Source organism: Paramisgurnus dabryanus, chromosome 7 (genome assembly GCF_030506205.2).
Source record: "Paramisgurnus dabryanus chromosome 7, PD_genome_1.1, whole genome shotgun sequence".
Lineage (NCBI taxonomy): Eukaryota > Metazoa > Chordata > Actinopteri > Cypriniformes > Cobitidae > Paramisgurnus > Paramisgurnus dabryanus.
Genome location: NC_133343.1, coordinates 32,474,228 through 32,492,823, shown reverse-complemented (window position 1 = coordinate 32,492,823; position 18,596 = coordinate 32,474,228). Strand labels below are relative to the sequence as shown.

Here is an 18,596-nt window from a genome sequence, read left to right as displayed (position 1 = left end):
ACACATTTTATGAAGTACATTGTATAGGTGGATTTGAAGACGATCTTGGATGCGATAGGTTTGCTGTATAATAGCTGCTTTGTGTTAAAGCTTAAAGAGAAATACTCTTAAACAGAGAAAATTGAGAAAGATTACTAGATATTACAAACCTCAATTTTAGGACACTGGAAAAGGCGTTTAAAACAACCCAGTCTCACCCCATGTCGTCAATATTTGACGACACTTGACCATTCGTCAATATGTGACGCGGAGGGTATACCTTTCGCGTCATTTTTTGACGAACTGGGGACTTCAATACTATTACGTCCGTTGCATTCTCTTCTCCTATTTTCTTACCAATTTCGCGTCGGTTTAGGGTTAGATTTACATAATGACATCCCTACCCAAACCTAACTCTAACCCCAACGCCAGGTGACAACTGTTTCTAACCCCAACACCAGGTGACAACTGTTTAATTTCGCGTACACTGTTTAATTTCGCGTACACTGTTTAATTTTGCGTAATCTAACCCTAAATCGACGCGAAAATGGTAAGAAAATAGGAGAAGAGAATGCAACGGACGTAATAGTATTGAAGTCCCCAGTTCGTCAAAAAATGACGCGAAAGGTATACCCTCCGCGTCACATATTGACGAATGGTCAAGTGTCGTCAAATATTGACGACATGGGGTGAGACTGTGTTATTTAAAAAGCAAACCAAAAGCAAAAACTTAGGGGGCGTTTACACGACAACATTTTCAGCCAAAACGGGGAAAGTTGTATGCTTTTTTGGCTGTTGGTTTACACAATGACAACATTTTGAGATCTTGAAAAAATTAAAAGTGCCTGTTTTTAAGAACGATGCCTTGTAGTCTCTGTGAAAACAACGTATGTAACAGTGAATCTGTAATAACGGTGACACCACAGTTTAGATTTTTAGTGGCATCTAGCGGTGAGATTGTGAATTGCAACCAACCGCTAAGTCCACAGCTCACCCCTCCCTTTCGAAACGCATAGAGAAGCTACGGTAGCCGCTTCTGTAGATCATTTTGTCTGTTTAGGGCTACTGTAGAAACATGGTGGCGCGAAATAGTCACTTTCCTCTAAGGGGACCCGTGCTGTATATAAATAAAAACAGCTCATTGTAAGGTAATAAAAACAATACAGTTCATTATATAAGGTCTTTATACACTACTGATGATATAGTAATGTATATTATATTGAAATTATGTCAAAAGATCTTTCTAAAAGTTACACAATGCACCTTTAATTCAGGCTATAGGCATGCACGAGTCATATATCATACAATATTGCCGATCTCATGCATTTTTAAGCGATTTTTCCCTAAGTGCTAACAAAGGACTGCACCTATAATGCGCTCAACTCTGCATAAATAGGTGAAAGTTCATCCGTGTGAATTCCTGGTGTATAGTGTCTATGAGGGAGTCCGAATCTGTGGTCCTTTCTGCCGTACCGGTGGTTTGAGAAGAAGGCGGGCAGTGTTCTGGTGTGTAAGTGAATGAGAAAGAGCTCCTGTAGATCAGACCGTCCGACCGGATCAGAGACAGGGGCACAGTGATCGGCTGTCTCATCCATCTCCATTCACCACTCAATATAGACACGTCAGGAACGACACAGAGAAGAGACCTCGATGACCTGAGAGCAACAAAGGATTCGCATGAAGGGTCTTTTGTGAATTTGCAGCGACAAGTTTTTATCCAACATGTTTAAAAGAGCAAAACCATAACTTAACAATGGTAGTGTTATAACTCTTAACACGCAGTTTGAGTAAAGTCTAATGTGGCCCCGTGCTATAAAAATAACACCTTAAAGAAATTTGTGGCAGCTACACCATAAATACAACTCTCTAACTCTTCATTTGTGTTACCTTGCATAGGACCATACTAACCTACAGACTCCTGCTTTTGATGGAGTGATGCTGGACTACTTCTTACGAAAATTAATGTCTCAGATTACAAATGTAACCATTGTTCCCTGTGAAGGGAACAAGACGCTGCGTCTCCCAAAGTGTAGCTACAACTACACTGTAAAAAAAATCCGTAGAAATTACAGTTATTGCAGCTGGGTTGCCGGTAATTTACCGTAGATTTAAAATTATGTTATTTACAGGCAAGAGTTTGTTCAAAGTTAAATAAATTTTAAATATTAACAAGTCTTTATCTTTACAGAATAAAACTATAAAATAACAGCCTCATGCAAAGGATTCTGGGAACCAGAAATCATCATCAACCTTTTTCTGTTTTTTGCTTCAGATTTTGTTTCCCAGAATGTTTTGCTTGATGCTGTTTTTTAGTTTTACTCTGTAAAGACAAAGACTTGTAAATGTTAAATGTTCATTTAACTTTGAACAAAATGTTGCCAGTAAATAACATAAATTAAAATCTACGGTAAATTACCGGCAACCCAGCTGCAATTTCTACGGATTTTTTTTACAGTGCATACATGGTTTTTACCAAAAAACCATGGTTAAACCACTGTTACTGTAGTTAAAGCATGGTTTTGCCAATGGTCATCAAAACCGCATGGTTACAAAAAAAATATTATTTTTGTAAGGGACAACCTGAAGGGGACGTGAAAGAGAGCATCATCCCAATCCAGCCTGCTAAGACAGTAACGTCCTACTATATTGCATTCAGGATGTCTTTGTAAGGTGGGTGTTACGTAATTAAACTACTGCACAGGAAATCACATACAGCCTTAGTTTAGTACAAACCCAAACCTTTTTCATATGCTGTTTTACCTTATGATAAAGATTACAAGTCATAAACTAATCTTCTTGCTGGACGAGCCATGTTAAACGGAAGACAGAGGTGGACATTACTTAAGTATTTTACTTTCTACATAAAAGTAAATGTTCAAGTATTCGTATTTTATCAGTGTTTTACTTTGTAAAACATCCATTCCAAAGCATATTATCATCATTTTTACTCAACTACATCATTATTTCAAGATTTTGGTTTATATTTAACATTTTAGCACATTAAGCATCTAGTACATTTTTACTTTCATTTAATTAAAAGTACTTTTGTACTTTTAGTCAAGAAAAGTAGAAGTACACACTTTTTAGGTATTAAATCAATTTTAATATGCAATATAAAATAATACACAGTATGATTCTATGCTTTAGAATGTAGTAAACAATTTTTAATAAAGTAAAGTAAAAATTTTCCCAAGACAAGCACTCTGATAAAGCACAGATGTTTGGAAAATGTAACTAAAATACTCAAGTAGTGTCCACCTCTGAAGGAGGATAACCATTGGTGAAACTTAATAAAAAAACAGTCAAAATGTAAAAAGATAAAGTTTTAAGCATATTTTGCTTAGATGTTTCATTGTAGCACTTTCTAAAAATGTGTACTTTTCATAGATTTTAGTAACAAGGTTAAATTGCTCTTGTGATATTTGCGCTTTTTTATTATCTGTGAGAAAGATGAGATCTGTGTGTTGAAAACCCAGATCATGTGTTAAGCATGACCTTCAGAGGTTTACAATAACAGGAAGTCGTAAACTTTGGAGAGTTTTCTTTAAATGGTTCATTCACATAAAATGTCACATTTAAACTTACTTAGAGTAACTCAACTTAATGTTCTCATAAAATGACTTGATACGTCTTCTCTCCTGCTGATGCTGATGGAAGTCATATATAATGGCTTAAAAGTTTAATGCTGTCAATTTAAAAAATCAACTTTTTATGCCATATTTGGATTTTTACAAATATATTTATACAAATGAACACAAATTTTATAACCTGATATGACTCTGGACCACAAAACCAGTCAAGTCGCACAGGTATATTTGAAGCAATAGCCAACAATACAGTGTTAATGGCAAAATTTAATGGGATATTAAAGGTGCAGTGTGTAATTTTTAGAAGGAGTTCTTGACAGAAATGCAACATAATATACAAAACTATATTATCAGGGGTGTATAAAGACCTTTCATAATGAACCGTTATGTGTTTATTACCTTAGAATGAGACGTTTTTGTCTACATACATTGATGGTCCCCTTATATGGAAGTTGCCATTTTATGCCGCCATGTTTCTACAAAAGCCCCTAACGGACAAACTTTTTTACTAAGTTGTCTCCGAGGATGACATGTTTGTCCGGTGATGGCTACCGTAGCATTTCTATGTGTTTCAAAAGCGATGGGTGAGCAGTGCACTGAGCCATTAGTTGCAATTCGCAACCTCCCCACTAGATGCCGCTAAAATTTACACACTGCACCTTTAAGTAAAGATCATGTTTCTATGAAGATATCGTCTACATTTCCTACCATAAATATATACAAAATGTATTTATCATTAGTAATATGTGTTGCTAAGGACTTCATTTGGACAACTTTAAAAGCGATTTTCTCAGTATTTAGATTTTTTTTTTTTTTGCACTCTCAGATTCCAGATTATCAATATGTATAACAAACCATAAATCATTATTTATTCAGCTTTCAGATGATCTCAATTTTAAAACATTGACCCATATGACTGGTTTTGTGGTCGAGGGTCACATATAACTATGGTATATATACTATGATCTTTAAAGGGACACTCCACTTTTTTTGAAAATAGGCTCATTTTCCAGCTCCCCTAGAGTCAAATTTGATTTTTACCATTTTGGAATCCATTTATCCGATCTGGTGGTACCACTTTTAGCATAGCTTAGCATAATCTATTGAATGTGATTAGACCATTAGCATTGTGCTAAAAAATTACCATTATGCAGCGCCCGAAAATAGTCCCCTTGGTATCTTTTTTTTAATAGCAGGGGACTATTTTCAGGCGCTGTGTAATATCACTACGCATCCTGCAGCCATCGTACGGCAGCAAAGTTCTTGATTATTACGCCAGAATGAGAGTATAGTTCCTAGCCATATCTGCCTAGAAAATTGCAACTTTTAATTTTCTGTCAGTCTTAGTACACCATGTAACTACAGAAGAGTCGAGTTTTAAATAGGAAAAATATTGAAACTCTTTGGTAATTTTTTAACGTGATGCTAATGGTCTAATCAGATTCAATGGATTGTGCTAAGCTATGCTAAAAGTGGTACCGCCAGACCCGGAGATCAGCTGAATGGATTCCAAAACGATAAAAATCAAATGTTTAACACTTGGGGAACTGGAAAATAAGTATCTTTTCAAAAAAAGTGAAGTGTCCCTTTAAATCAATAAAGTAGATACTTTTCTAGTAAGTTATGTTCATTCTCTAAAGCTTGACTTTACCATAACTTCTTTCATAAACATGTGATGCAGATATTTATGCTGACCTGAACATGGTTTCAGCCTCCATGTTTCCAAACCAGACCTTTAAATGAGGACTGAAGTTTTCACCATGAAGCTCCAACATGGCCACATGTCCTCCACCATTTAACTACATAACAAAACCACAGGTTCAGAAATGAAGACACGTCACTGTTTAGTTACTTAAATCCAAACGGTTGATCATTTCTATGCAGATTTTTTCTTAGAAATACAACTTATTTAGATTTCAAAGCACTTGTATATAATATAGAAATTGCGGATAATTTTTTGGTTCCTTGCTGGCACTTGATTCAGTGGAAAAAATACGATGAATTTAAACATCTTGAGTTCTGAAACTCTTTAAACTTAATCATCATTAATTCCTCATGATTGCAACCGAGTCTTATATTGAGTGTCACTGGACCCTGACCTCCAGTCCGTTGATGATGGGTACCGGGCTGATGACGGTCAGGTGATTGGTCAGACTCTCACTGAAGGTATATTCAACAACTTCTGTTCCAATGATGGTCCAACAAGAGCCATCATTCAATAGCACCTTATTTGCCTCCTTAGGGCATGGAGAGGCCTACACAGATACAGAGACGTTATTTGTTCAGCACGTCTCCGTATGCACCTGTCAGTGACGGGCGTAATCATTCGCTCACCTGGAACTGTATTATTTTTTCATTAGACAGGCAGAGATACATGTGGTTGCTGTCTCTGAACTGAAAAGCACATTTATGAAGCTGTGACACGTGTTCATCCACATCTAGACATGCGTGCTGCTTGTTCACCTTGCGTATTATCTAAAGGACAGAAAAGAAGCATTAGGTTGTATTCAGACTTGTTTGCATATTTAGCATTTAGCATGTCTATCTACAAACTTTAATCCCTAAAAATCAATTATGGTATTTTTAAGTGTTAAAAATGATCCACCTGTTATACCAATAGCGGCATTAAAAAAGTTCCCATCATGCATCAGTGCATGCATCTGGTCTCACAGCACCTGTGTGCTTTACAATACTCCTGTTTCAAACTGAACTGAGCTGTCACACATATGTTGCATGATGGACTTTTAAAGGAAAATGGACATTTTCACAAACCAAAGCAAGCCTGTCAGCAGTTTTAAACAACTAAAACAACATTGTGAAGGTCTGTTCTTCAGTCGTATGTTTGCATTTGCAGTAAATGTGGTATTCGAACGTCGTCCTTGGCATTAAAACAAGTGCTTTATCAGCGAATTGTGACGCAGGTCGGCAGCAGATCGGCGTCCAAAAAAGACAACAGTGATGGAAAGACAGGCCTAAATATAGGCTTCAGAGACACACAAAAAACAATTTAGATGAAATAATACACAAAAAAATCAAATGCTTTGCACTTTCTTAGCATGCAATGGCGCTCACAATATATTTAAGTATATGCTTTGAATATTTAAGCATATTGAATGGAAGCATGTTACATAACTATATGCCAACATACTGTAAAACCCACTGCTTATAGTTCTTTATAAAGGAACAATGCTAATAATAATTTTTCTCGTTCTCACTCTGATTGACATGTGGGCGTGCTTTTCCAGGGGAAGTGCCCATAAAAGGAAAAAGGGGTCCATGATATGTAACAGTTAACCATGTTTGAAAATCTATTTGAAACTTGTAGAAAAGATGAGGCGTGAGTTTGGCCCAGAAATACCTAACTGCTTTTGACACTTTGCATTTGTTTAGCATGAGGATTACAACTCTTTAACTGTGTTAGAATGCATGTCAGAATGCATGAAATAGTATTAAAGAGTACCATCCCAGTGACAGCTTTTGTACCTTTATTTCTGACAGTGTACAATACTTAGTCAGGGGTTTACTGTTTTGTATCACTGCCACTCTTTCTTACACTTTTTTTTGTTTAATAGTTTCTATACATTGCAGATGTATAGTTGTTTTGTTTTTTTGTTCATGTAACGTACCATCGGTGGCAGTGCAACACCCGAGTTAGTGCACACCAGCTGAACCACACTGCCATAACAGATGTAGCTGTCACAGCCGGCATATTCAGTCCGATCGTACTGCAGCCCATCCACTATAAAGAAAAGAAAGAGAGAGAGAGAGTCAGAGTAATAGAGATCTGTGATGAAAGAGAAAATAGATTAAATTGCATCATTCAATACCCTCTCTTACACTTAGATTTGGTTTTGGGTACTGTATGAGGTTCAAACCGATTTATGAGGCATTAATTCCAGCTGTTGAGCACATGTGGTAGACATTTACAATCAGACCTTTTAGGTTTTTCATCTAAGTATGGAACGCCAACATATTTGACTCTTAAATGCAGTGAGGCGCTAACAGAGGTCGTGAGAGTTTATTTACACTAGACGTCCGAGATGGAGTGTGACTGATATATAACCAGTTGTATTTAGACTTGCTTCTTAAGTTTATTTAGCTACTGTGGTGGTAAGCAGTGCATTGTGAAACCACTACAACTGAGTAACAGGACAAATATCCAAAAAATGTAAAAATTAAGGCACACTTAAGAAGCACAATGACCTAGGACATTAACTCATTCACCACCAGCCTTTTTTTAAGTTGCCTGCCAGCATTTTTTGTAATTTTCACAAAAGTTCCACAAAATGCCTTCCAGAAAAATTTAAACATAAAAATATATCAAATAAAAGAACAGACCCTCTGCTTTCAAACAATCAAACAAACAAAACGTAAAAAAAAAACCATTTTATCCTATCTATATTTTTTTCTCTGCTTATAAACTCCTAAATATGGGTATTGTTCTTAAAAAAAAAATTTTTAGCAAAAAGCTGCAATAATTGCATTTTTGTCAAGGTATTTTGTTAGAGATCAGATTCAGAATGATTATCAAAACATACATGGGGCCCTATCTTGCACCCAGCGCAATTGACTTTGTCAGTGACGCATGTATCATTCGTATTTTGCACCGGCGCACAGCGGGTTTTACCCTCCACAGATGCACGTCGGCAAACTAATGAACTTGCGCTTCCTGGGCGGTTCAGCGCAAAAAAAGAGGCGTGTTCCGGCGCAAACCATCCCTGATGCTATTTTGCAGTTTCAAAAAACAATTGCGTCACTGACCAAAAAAAACTAGTCTAAAGTAAGTGGCGCATTGCGCGTTGTTCATTATGCTATTTTAAGGGCGCATGCTTGACCGTATAGCGTGCACAACGCGCGCACAATTTGCTTATCTAATCTACACAGATGCAACAGTTATTTTTGCAAATCATAAATTGTTACAATAAAAAATATTAACACATGAGATAAGGGGAATCATAGTGGTGAGCATTGTGGTGATAGTTTTTATTTATTGTGTGGCTGCGTTAAAAAATTCTCATGCAAATAACGATTAAAATATTTTCATAAGTTTGTTGTGTGGCTGTATTACGTTTATTTTATGTAAATAATAATTAAAATGTTTTCATAAGAAACCTTAATGTATATGAACTTGATTTGTAAGTGTTCTTTGGGGTTGGACCTTGCTTGCGTTTCTTGGGTCCGATTTCAAAGCCCCCAAACCCTTTCAAGCTGGGATTCCCCCGTCTCCTGACATCATTGTAGCGCTTGGCGCAACGATGGGGATGCCAGCTGATGAGACTGTGGCTATTTCCTCTCACGCCTGTTTAACCTACGCTGATTTGGGCGGGTTTCTCCTATCCCCATACAAAACAACTTCTCTGCCTTTGACTGCTCTTACAAGAACGTTGGTCTCCTCGGCTGTGAACCGTTCCTGGCGTGCGCCTGGTAAATCCATCATAATAATAGCAACCCGCCATGGAACTTGCGCCCTTGCGTTTAAAGGGAATGTTGGATGACGTTCTGATTGGTTTATTTGACGTTACGCCCAAACCACACCTATGAATAATGAACCTACTTCAGACCAACCCCTTATTGATTTGCGCCTGGCGCAAGAGTTATTTCTCCCGCCGGGAAAATAGCAACAGCGCCCAAGATCCGCCCACAAAGTCACTTGCGCATTGCGCTTCACACTTGCGTTTCAGATCGTTAAAATAGGGCCCATGGAGTTTAAAATGAGTAAACAACGTCTAGTGGATCTAGTGGCTAATCGCGGTATTGCAGAATAACAAAATAATTTTCAGAAACAGTTTTTTTAGACAAATGTCTTCTATTAATTGACGAGTTAACTCGAGTCAAGACCGGGTCCCTATCCAGCTGCATCTGGACTCTGTCTTGACTCAGACTCAATACTTACCCGTTGTTCAGACCGCCAGCGCCTTTCTCGCTGTGTGTCACCCGTCTCTTTCAATGATGCATTTTTAATTCTGGTTGTCATAAATAAATGAGTACTGTCCACTCCAATAACTGATGAATGAAGGATGACTTGACTTGAACTCCCACTGGTAGTCACTCCCAAAATTGCTAATCATTGGCATAAAGTGAAACTTTTCGTAACATTCTCGCATCGCCCATCCGGTCGCCAATCGTCACATTCGCACATGCCGCCGAAAGTCGCCAAGCTTCCATTGAAATTAATGTGATCGCACCACTCTACTATTGCAAGTTGCTGGCATTCTGAATGGGACATTAATCTCTAGTGTCGGTCTTGACTCGAGTTGGACTCGACTACAAAATTGACATTAGCCATAGCATTAGGAGTGCCTTCTAACGACTCCATTGAAAGAGAAGAGATCTCACGAGAATTCGTATGTATTTTACGAGTTATTTGTATTAATTAATATGAAGTGAATCACAGAAAAAATTACAATTATCATAAAAAATCTATAACAGAACGCAACAGGGGCAAAATCAAATCGTAAAAAATGTATACCGTAAATGTGAACGTACGAATTTATTCAAATTAGTAAAATACATACGAATTGCCATGAGATAGCATTTGGTGTGCATGCATTATAAGAGGTATTGCATATCAGACCCAGAGTGATGGTGAAGGCTGTCCATTGTCTTGCACTGGCGACAAAAGTCCCGTCTTCCACTGCCAGGTATCGCGTGCTGACTGTCTGTGATCGTAAACGATTAAACAACGACACCTTTGAGCCCGATGAAACACATACTGCAAAACAAAAACAGCAAAGAACAGAAGCAGAGATTTACTGCAATGTTTAAGTAACAACAGATACAATTGGGAAAGAGAATGAAAGGCTGTGTTTAAATGCATTTTTTAGTTTAAGTTTTTTGGGGAGTAGTTAAATTAGACCTGGAGACCATGCGGCTTAGGATGCAAAGATCCTTAAGATGACAAGCGGGTTTGCATGATGAATAGATTTGACTCGACTCAGACATATTGTTGTGTGTTTCTTGCTCACACACGTATTCAAAACACTACGACGGTTCTTTCTCTTTGCTAAACTTTGTCTCATTGTCTCTCTCTCTCTCTTCACCAGGATGGTGAGGAATTCAACATCAAGTGACCGCTGCTCTCAGATGTCACACGGTCACAGCATCTCTTTCTTCCCTTCAGAGTCTTTATGTGGATCCAGCAGTCAATGTCAACAGGAGACGCCTCTTACTGTGTGCTTTAGGATCAAAGGGTTAAAGGTCAAATGTCTGACTTTTGTGGCAATGGCTGCCAGGTGACACCGTTGAGGGTCTTGACCCCAATTCTGAGACAAAAACGCAATACACATTTACAGGGGTTCGGTTTCTAAACAGCTCGACCCTTAAACGTAATGATCTATTTTGGTGGGGGCGTTCAAAACTATGCACACACTTACAGTCAGCGTTTTTCATGGACTGCCTTTTCTGTGATGGTTTGGAAATGATTTTAATGAGTCTGCTGTGAAAAGTGCCAATTTCTTGTCCTCCGTTGTGAAACAGGTGGAGTATCAGACGAAAATGCTTTCGTTTGTCCGTATCTGAGATGTACAAGGTTTTAGCACAGGCAAACATCTGAAAGAGAGACAGAAAGAGAGAGAGAGAGAGAGAGAGAGAGAGAGAGAGAGAGAGATCAAATAGATTAATATTTTTGGGGTTTTATTTTAAGTGTTACCGCTAAAAGAGAAATCTGTCTTGGAGAAACTGCTGACGTATTTGATCTCATTTAAATGTTTATCTTTCCTGTTTCCAGGAAGGTAAAACAAACAGATCAAATTCATATTCTTTATGGTCACCCAGCCGCACTTCATACAGTATGAAGACTTGGTTGTAATGATGGAAGAGTAAACATCTCAGCCCATCTCCAAATCTATCTGTACACACAGCGGTGATGTTCACTCATAAACCTGTCAGACTTTGCTTTAATCGCTCTATTTCGGCAATGCCTCACCCTCTTGTCTGTCTGCTCCTCCAAGCTGAGCTTAAAGCTGTCTGTCTGAGGATCGGTGGAGCTGTCCAGACCCATGTACCCGGACAGACGACAGCTGGACTCACCGAGACCTGATGCTGAAACAGAAAAGCCCCAAAAAGCTCCTAAAAGCTCTTTTGTGTTACGTGTTTACTATCACATTTCGGTGAGAATGAAGGTGTCTGACCTTTAAGTTGCTCTTGTCTGACTTTCCATGCGTGCCCACCAAGGTACACACAAGGAGGGGGGCAGAAAAACCTTTGAAGGCACAGAAACACAACTTTTATTTTTCAATGACAAGATGGGTGTTCAGTAAACTTATGCTTGCTGTAACATTTACAATCTCACCGTTTCTCATTGCCATAAGACTTCTGAGCAACTTTGGCATGTAAGATGATCACTGATTGGTCAGGTCTGAATTGAAGGTATTGCCTTACAGATTCACTGGTTACCCTTGGCAACAGGGAAAAATTCTGCTCTTCCCTGATGGTGCATTGAAAATGTAATTTTAGTGGATGTATCCTTTCCAAAGTCAACACTTTAAATGGGACATATCATGGAAATCTTTTTTAAGTGTCCTCCGTGCTTCTATCAACATAGAAAATGTGAAAAAGATCAACCCAGTAACTTAGTTTTGGTAAACCATTCTCTGCAAGCATGTGAAAAAATGGGTCATTGAAATTTGGCTCCCCTTGTGATGTCAAAATTGGATCTTATTATAATAATACTGCCCCTTAATCTGCATTATCCAACCACGGCACTGCCATTTATTGCCAAGAGAGAGAAAGAGAGAAAAAATAATTGACAGCACAATTGAGTTTCAATTATAACAAACCACCATTATGTTTGCATTTCATCAGGTCATTTGCATTTAAAAGGACAAAAACGGCAAATTTTTGCTCACACCTACATGTTGTAATAAATGATCTATATGGTATTTTGAGCTAAAGCTTCACATATATACTCTTGGGACACCAAAGATTTATTTTACAGCTTAAAAAAGTGAAATGTCCACTTTAAATGAACTTTTAGTTATTTCTCAAAGATCTTATCATGTGATGAATGTTTCAACACTGAAAATTATTCACTCAAATTTACTCAATTCTTTTTTTTAAACAAAAAGTAGTCGCAATCAATTTATTTAAGCTACATTTCAACAACAACAAAAAAAATTAGAAATACAAAGCAAAAGAAAAAACTTTTGTTTAAACGTAGCTTAATTAAATTGATTGCGAACACTTACCTTAAAAAATTGAGTAAATTGAATTAATCATTTTTTTCAGTGAAAAGCAGGAGCATTAAAATATGTTTTTTTTTTTGCTTCCCTTTATATATGTTTTATTTCTTCTTAGCTAGCTGACATTAACCATACTGAAAAAATAGCCTTTATAATTTAGTACTGGATATGATTAATAGAGGTTGAATATACTGAACAAAATCTGACTTTCCACATATGTAATTAATACTGCAATATATATATTATATTTTCTTAAAATGTATAACAGGGAACATTATAGTTTATCATGGATCATTTTGTGCTGTGCAAGAATCCGATTCAATCTAAAGAAATGCGGAAAACTAATTTTAAAATAAATCCTGTTCATCCCAACTGGAATTTCAGAACAGATGCCAGATGCAATTTTATTAAATCTTATGATGCTTGTTTGATGCTTGTTTTTATTAATAAGTATGTTGATACAGTATGAACTAATATTAAAGTGCAGTTACAATAAACACTGAGTGATACTGAATTATTAAACACTTTTAAAATAATCCAGATTTTTTGCCAATCTCTGTATGCGCTACATGTTGTTGTAGGACTTCTCATTACTTTAATGTAGTATCTGCTGAAAAAACATTCCTTAAAATCTTCTGCAGATCTTTTATTGTGTCTCCCTGGGGTATTTTTATTGAGATTTTCCCAAAGGATGTAGGGTCAACGGGTCGGTCATGGTGTTATTTTTCATGTTGTGCACATTAGGATAAAGGTCGACCTGGAGCCTTCAGCTTAGAGGTTTTATAAATATTGTTTGAAATCTTTAAACACTTGTAATGTAGTTGGCATGACACTGCAGTCAAAAATAAAGATCTGCTTCTTCTCGAACAATTATTAAGATAACTTCTAATCTTTTTTTTATCTTATATCATATTCACTGTTACATGGAAAATCCATGCTCACACTGCAGGACTGTTGTGCAAAAGTTATTTAATAAGGTATAATAGAAAATAAATGAATTAAACCATATAAATAAAAACACTAACATTAAAAATGTTACTGTCACTCATTTCCCCCACATGAATATCAGTAATAGTAGGCTATTTCAAAACTATGTTTTTATATTTAGCACCCTTTACCTTTCCAGAAATTCTCTCTTGGATTGTGTCATCCAACTTCATATGCTTTTCATTATTCAGTCCAAGTCATGCATTTAAAAAAAGTTTATAATGATGGAAACTAATATATACACCCTAAACACCTTAAACGATTTTTCAGATCATGAGGTTTAGTAATTTATAATAAAAACGTTGTTTTAATGAAGGGAAAGTAAAATGCCATCACTGTATATAACATTCAGAAGCAATCAATGATAAAACTTTTTTCGTTCTCCAATGCAATGTGACTTTAAGAGGTCATGCATCACTTGTGCACCAATGCAAAACCTCCAGGAATTTCTGAAGTCTGAGCGAAAGAAAGCGTTAATGTTCCCTCTCCTGCACAGCAACCCCCCAAAGAAATCCTGCCTGCTCTTCCAATTTAAGACGGGGGTGGGACCTTCATACAGCAACGTGCTTCTAGGATTTAATACCTGACGATGTCTTGACTTTTCAGTCTGTGCTTGCAAAATTGTTCAGAGAGGATAGAACTTCACCTAAACAAGCTTTTTAGCATTGTATTTTTATTAGCCCTATTAAGCCACAGTGGTGTCATTTTTTCGTGTTTTTGCTAATAGGAGGCTGGATATTATTCGAGTGAATCTACCTGAGCCATCCCTGTGAGCGCGTGTCTGTTCTCAGGTGAGTGAAGGAGTCTGCCGCGTGCAGGTGAGAATCTCTCGAGTCCACAGTGGGCAACCCTGGAGAATTAAAAAGATTTAATTGAAATAAGACAGGTAACACTTTACAATAAGATCGTATTAGTAAACATTGATAAATGCATTGACTAACATGAACAATATCGTTTTTTTAGCATGTATTAATTCTTGTTAACAAATACAACTTTATTATAAAGTGTTACCCATATTTATGCGGCACAATTTCTTTAAATAAAATAAATATATTATTTTGTAATCTTATATCTTGATGAAATTACAAACAGGGTATATCATAATTTGCATGTCTGTTTTCCTTAACCGAATATCGAAAATAATATATAGCCTAACTTTCAACTCCATGTCAGTCGGCTAAGATTTGGCACGTGAGCAGGAAAATGCAGCTAAATGCGGTTAGCAATATTGCTATTCTTTCTAGAATTGTTTTAATAAGTAGTTAATATGCATACAAAATATTTTTCGATTAGCAAAAATCTATTTATTTTCAATTTAGTCATTTTAGAAAAAATAATTTCATATAAAAATGTAATAGCTATAATTAATCGAAGTCTTTAAACGCTAACGTTTTTAGCCTATTTATTATTTAATTTTTTGCTGTCAACAGATTCATTTTGCCCTTGGTTCTTTACATATTTTGTTATTGCTTATAGCTCCAGTGTATTTGTTTCAGTGTTGTAGTGGTTCAGTTAGCCTACTGCATTTACGTCATGCGACGCGATCAAGACTGCGAAACTTTTTTGTCGCGTCGCGTCACTATTAAGTGTGCCAGATCATAATGTGCTGTATAATTTTTTAAAGAAGCTTAAAAAGAAACTTTCTTATTAATTATTATTTTAATAATTACTTAAATAATGTTATTATTGTGTTCTTTTTTAAAATAAAATTAATATATTTATTAACATCATATTTATATATTTATTTGTATCTTATATTAATTGAATATATTTTTCTTTATTCTTTATTTAAAGAGTGACTAAATATAAGATTTAGGCTATTGGTTACACTTTATAATAAGGGTCCATGAATCCTAATAAACAGACATAAATGTATTTATGTATATTTAAACATGAACTAATGCTGAGTTATATACTAAATTTAAATGAATATAGAGTAATCATTAAGTACAACATGACATGTTTTTAGTTGTTATATAATAAATAATGAATTAATTTGTTGAATCATGAGATGACTCTTCATTATGTTTTTTAGTTTTATTAATTTTTTATTAATTTATAAATTAATAAGAATTAATTTAGATATTAGTTCATCATGATTCATGGACCCTTATAATAAACTGTATCGATGTATTTACACAAAGTTCAAATGTATTTTTGAAGTGACTGGATATAAAATGCTATCTGGTAGGCAGCATACTAGTTTCTGACACATGATTTAGGTGCGCAGTGGTTGGCTGGAGGCGAAACCTCTTAACAGTAGCAGGGTGTCACATCTGCTTTCAATCGTACCCTAACAAGAAACTGTTGTTACTTAATCTGTCTAGTTTCGAATCTGTCCGTCAATCCAGTGCCAAATAAACCACGCTTCGAATTTTCCTAGTCCTAATAATCTTATCTTCCTTCTCGCTCACTCACAGTGGGATTTCTTTTGGTCTGTCTGCGTTTCATGTCAAGCTGAGAGAAATATTTACAGATCCCTTCAGGCCAGACTGATCTAAAGTGCTCAAACAGACTTCCATAAAGATATACATCGGTCTGGAAGCGTTTTACTGCCTCTCACTTTACCTTTCTCCATGTGTTACTTGTGATCTACTGCTTTTGGGTTCCTCATAGGAGCAGTTCATAGACACCATCCATCTTTTTCACACTTTATGTGTACTTTGTATCCGTCATATTCCACGTGCTCTTACTATCGTCGTCTTGCTGTTATGTTTTACCCTCTACTGTCAATCTCTGCACTTATCTCAGAGGGTTAATCTCACAATAAGCTGTCAAGAATGAGCTCATATTTCGTCCCATCATATGAAAAAGAAATCGTTGCAAATTCTTTGTATAACAGTAAAAAAAATATCTATTACAGTAATAAGAAACAATATTGAATTCAAAAGTCAAACATCTTGATGTATTGCAATAATGAAATTTGTACTCACAATGCAAGGAATCTTAATTGTCATTCATTTTTTTCTCAAACTGTGATGTGAACATTTTTTAAACTTCAGAAGAATAACGACGGCCATTGTGCTCAGACTTCTCTCACTAACCTGTCTCTCCATCGCCTTTTCGTTGGTCCTGCATGCCTTACAAAATCTTCCTCATACATCCACCCGCTCTTCTATCTCATTCGGTCTGGTTTATTTTATATTCCCTATTCACAATGTGACAGTATGTCTGACTTTTGTAAGATGATTGCCCCATCCACACATCCAGTAACTGTGTTATCAGCCTCATGGCAGTATTTGTAAACCTATATGCGTGTTTGTTTTTAAACATAGTTACAGGTGCTCGATTCTCACGCCTCCCTAGACGTGGCAAACAGTTACGATGCAAATTAATCTGGGGCGTAAAGTCCAAATAGAACTGAATGTTGCGAAAACGACAGACAAGCAAATGTATATCTGGCTTTTAAGTTGCAAACATAAAGAACAGGCAAACGGGAAACTTAATGGAGGAGATAAATGATTTAGCCGCTTCACATGGTGGTCAGAGGGAATTTACAGCATCCTCATTATTTCCAGAAGCCTGGATTTATGTGTGGGGTCTTGTGGTTATCACATCAAGCTGCACAGTTAGCTGGGGCCCCAAACCTAAAAAATTTAACTTTGATGTCCCTTATTCTGCATAGTTTGTGCACTCTAAAAAAAAGGAACAAAAGTTGTCACTGGGAAGATACACTGTAAAAAAATTGCTGTAAATATGCAGCTGGTTTCCAGTAACTTACTGTAGAAGATAAAGACTGAAAATGTTTCATGTTCATTTAACTTTGAACAAACTGTTGCCTGTAAATAACATAAATGTAAAATCTACAATAAGTTACTGGCAACCAGCTGCCAGTAATGCTATAATTTATACAAATTTCTTTTTTTCTAAAAATGACACTTGTGTACTTAAAATGTGCATATTGGTACCTCAAAGGTAAAAAAATAAGTTGGTATACCTTAAAAAATGAAGTTACCTGGTTGCATTTAACCATTTGCATTCAAATTTTGAGTCTTTTTTGAGTTAAATTAATTCAAAAGCAACCAGGTAACTTACTACGTATCTGTACCAAAATGGTACATATTATCATCCTTTTTTAAAAGATACCATCCCAGTGACAACTTTTGTACCTTTTTTCATGCACAATAGATGTGAATTATTTATTATTTATTACTTCTCTTATGTTTCTTAGTGATTTAGGCATTTTTCACCTGGTGTATTGCTAATTTATGTTTACAGACTACTTATATGTGCACTAATGGCCATAATGTTGTGCATTTGAATGTGTACCACATTGCATTGAACAACCAGTTTAATACTCTGAGATGATTGGCTGCTGAACCATACAGGGATGAAATAATGAAAGCTGGGCCCTCGTGGCTCGCGTGCACGCTCACAGTCTAATGTACACACAGCACAGAGAGCTTCATTGTATTTAACATGACACAGGGCACTGTAGTCTAGAGTCTACCTAAAACCCACAGCTATGTGCCGAGCTTTCATCAGACCTTAGAGACGACTACCACAAGTCATGGAGGGCACTTTATATCAGAATCTCCTTTGTTCTGTACACTCTTAAAAATAAAGGTTTTACAAAGTTATATCTTTAGCTGTATGGCTCTATTTAACATGGACAGAACCTTCATGTAAAAGGTCTTTAGAAATGTTTCTCAGACCATTAAACGTTAAGAAATGGTTCTTTTAAGAACCATTAACTAAAAAGTAACTTCGGCGAACAAAAATGTTTATGGCAACGCTGTCTAGGTTACATAAACTATGTACTAGTTGTCTTCTAAACACGCCTATGCTTGGTACATTTACTTCTCCTTTATAATTAAAAAAAATTGTCATGTTGTTCCAAACCAGTGGCGGCTCATGACTGCTC

The 18,596-nt window shown here is 36.3% G+C and overlaps 2 protein-coding genes across 5 annotated transcripts in view; one reads left to right on the top strand and one right to left on the bottom strand.

Moving 5' to 3' along the window:
• Positions 1–649: 649 nt before the first annotated feature.
• rbpjl (recombination signal binding protein for immunoglobulin kappa J region-like) lies at positions 650–16,950 on the bottom strand. 3 transcript variants are annotated; one of them, XM_065279564.2, is made up of 12 exons: positions 16,777–16,950; positions 14,489–14,582; positions 11,857–11,991; positions 11,696–11,766; positions 11,491–11,606; positions 10,940–11,114; positions 10,141–10,278; positions 7,193–7,305; positions 5,901–6,041; positions 5,666–5,821; positions 5,262–5,365; positions 651–1,634 (listed from the first exon to the last, which is right to left on the bottom strand). In XM_065279564.2, exons 1-12 carry the CDS (start codon positions 16,808–16,810, stop codon positions 1,358–1,360), a joined length of 1,554 nt encoding a protein of 517 aa, XP_065135636.2. In that variant the 5' UTR covers positions 16,811–16,950; the 3' UTR covers positions 651–1,357. The 3 variants fall into 3 exon arrangements, with proteins under 3 accessions (XP_073671346.1, XP_065135636.2, XP_065135638.2); XM_065279566.2 differs by lacking the exon at positions 16,777–16,950 and adding an exon at positions 16,301–16,761; XM_073815245.1 differs by lacking the exon at positions 10,141–10,278 and having other exon boundaries at positions 650–1,634.
• Positions 13,927–18,596, top strand: part of matn4 (matrilin 4) — a 33,147-nt gene continuing 28,477 nt past the window's right edge. For both annotated transcript variants that reach the window (XM_073815244.1, XM_073815243.1), the window contains exon 1: positions 13,927–14,523. The gene's annotated coding sequence lies outside the window, so the exon portion shown is untranslated. The remainder of the gene's footprint in view (positions 14,524–18,596) is intronic.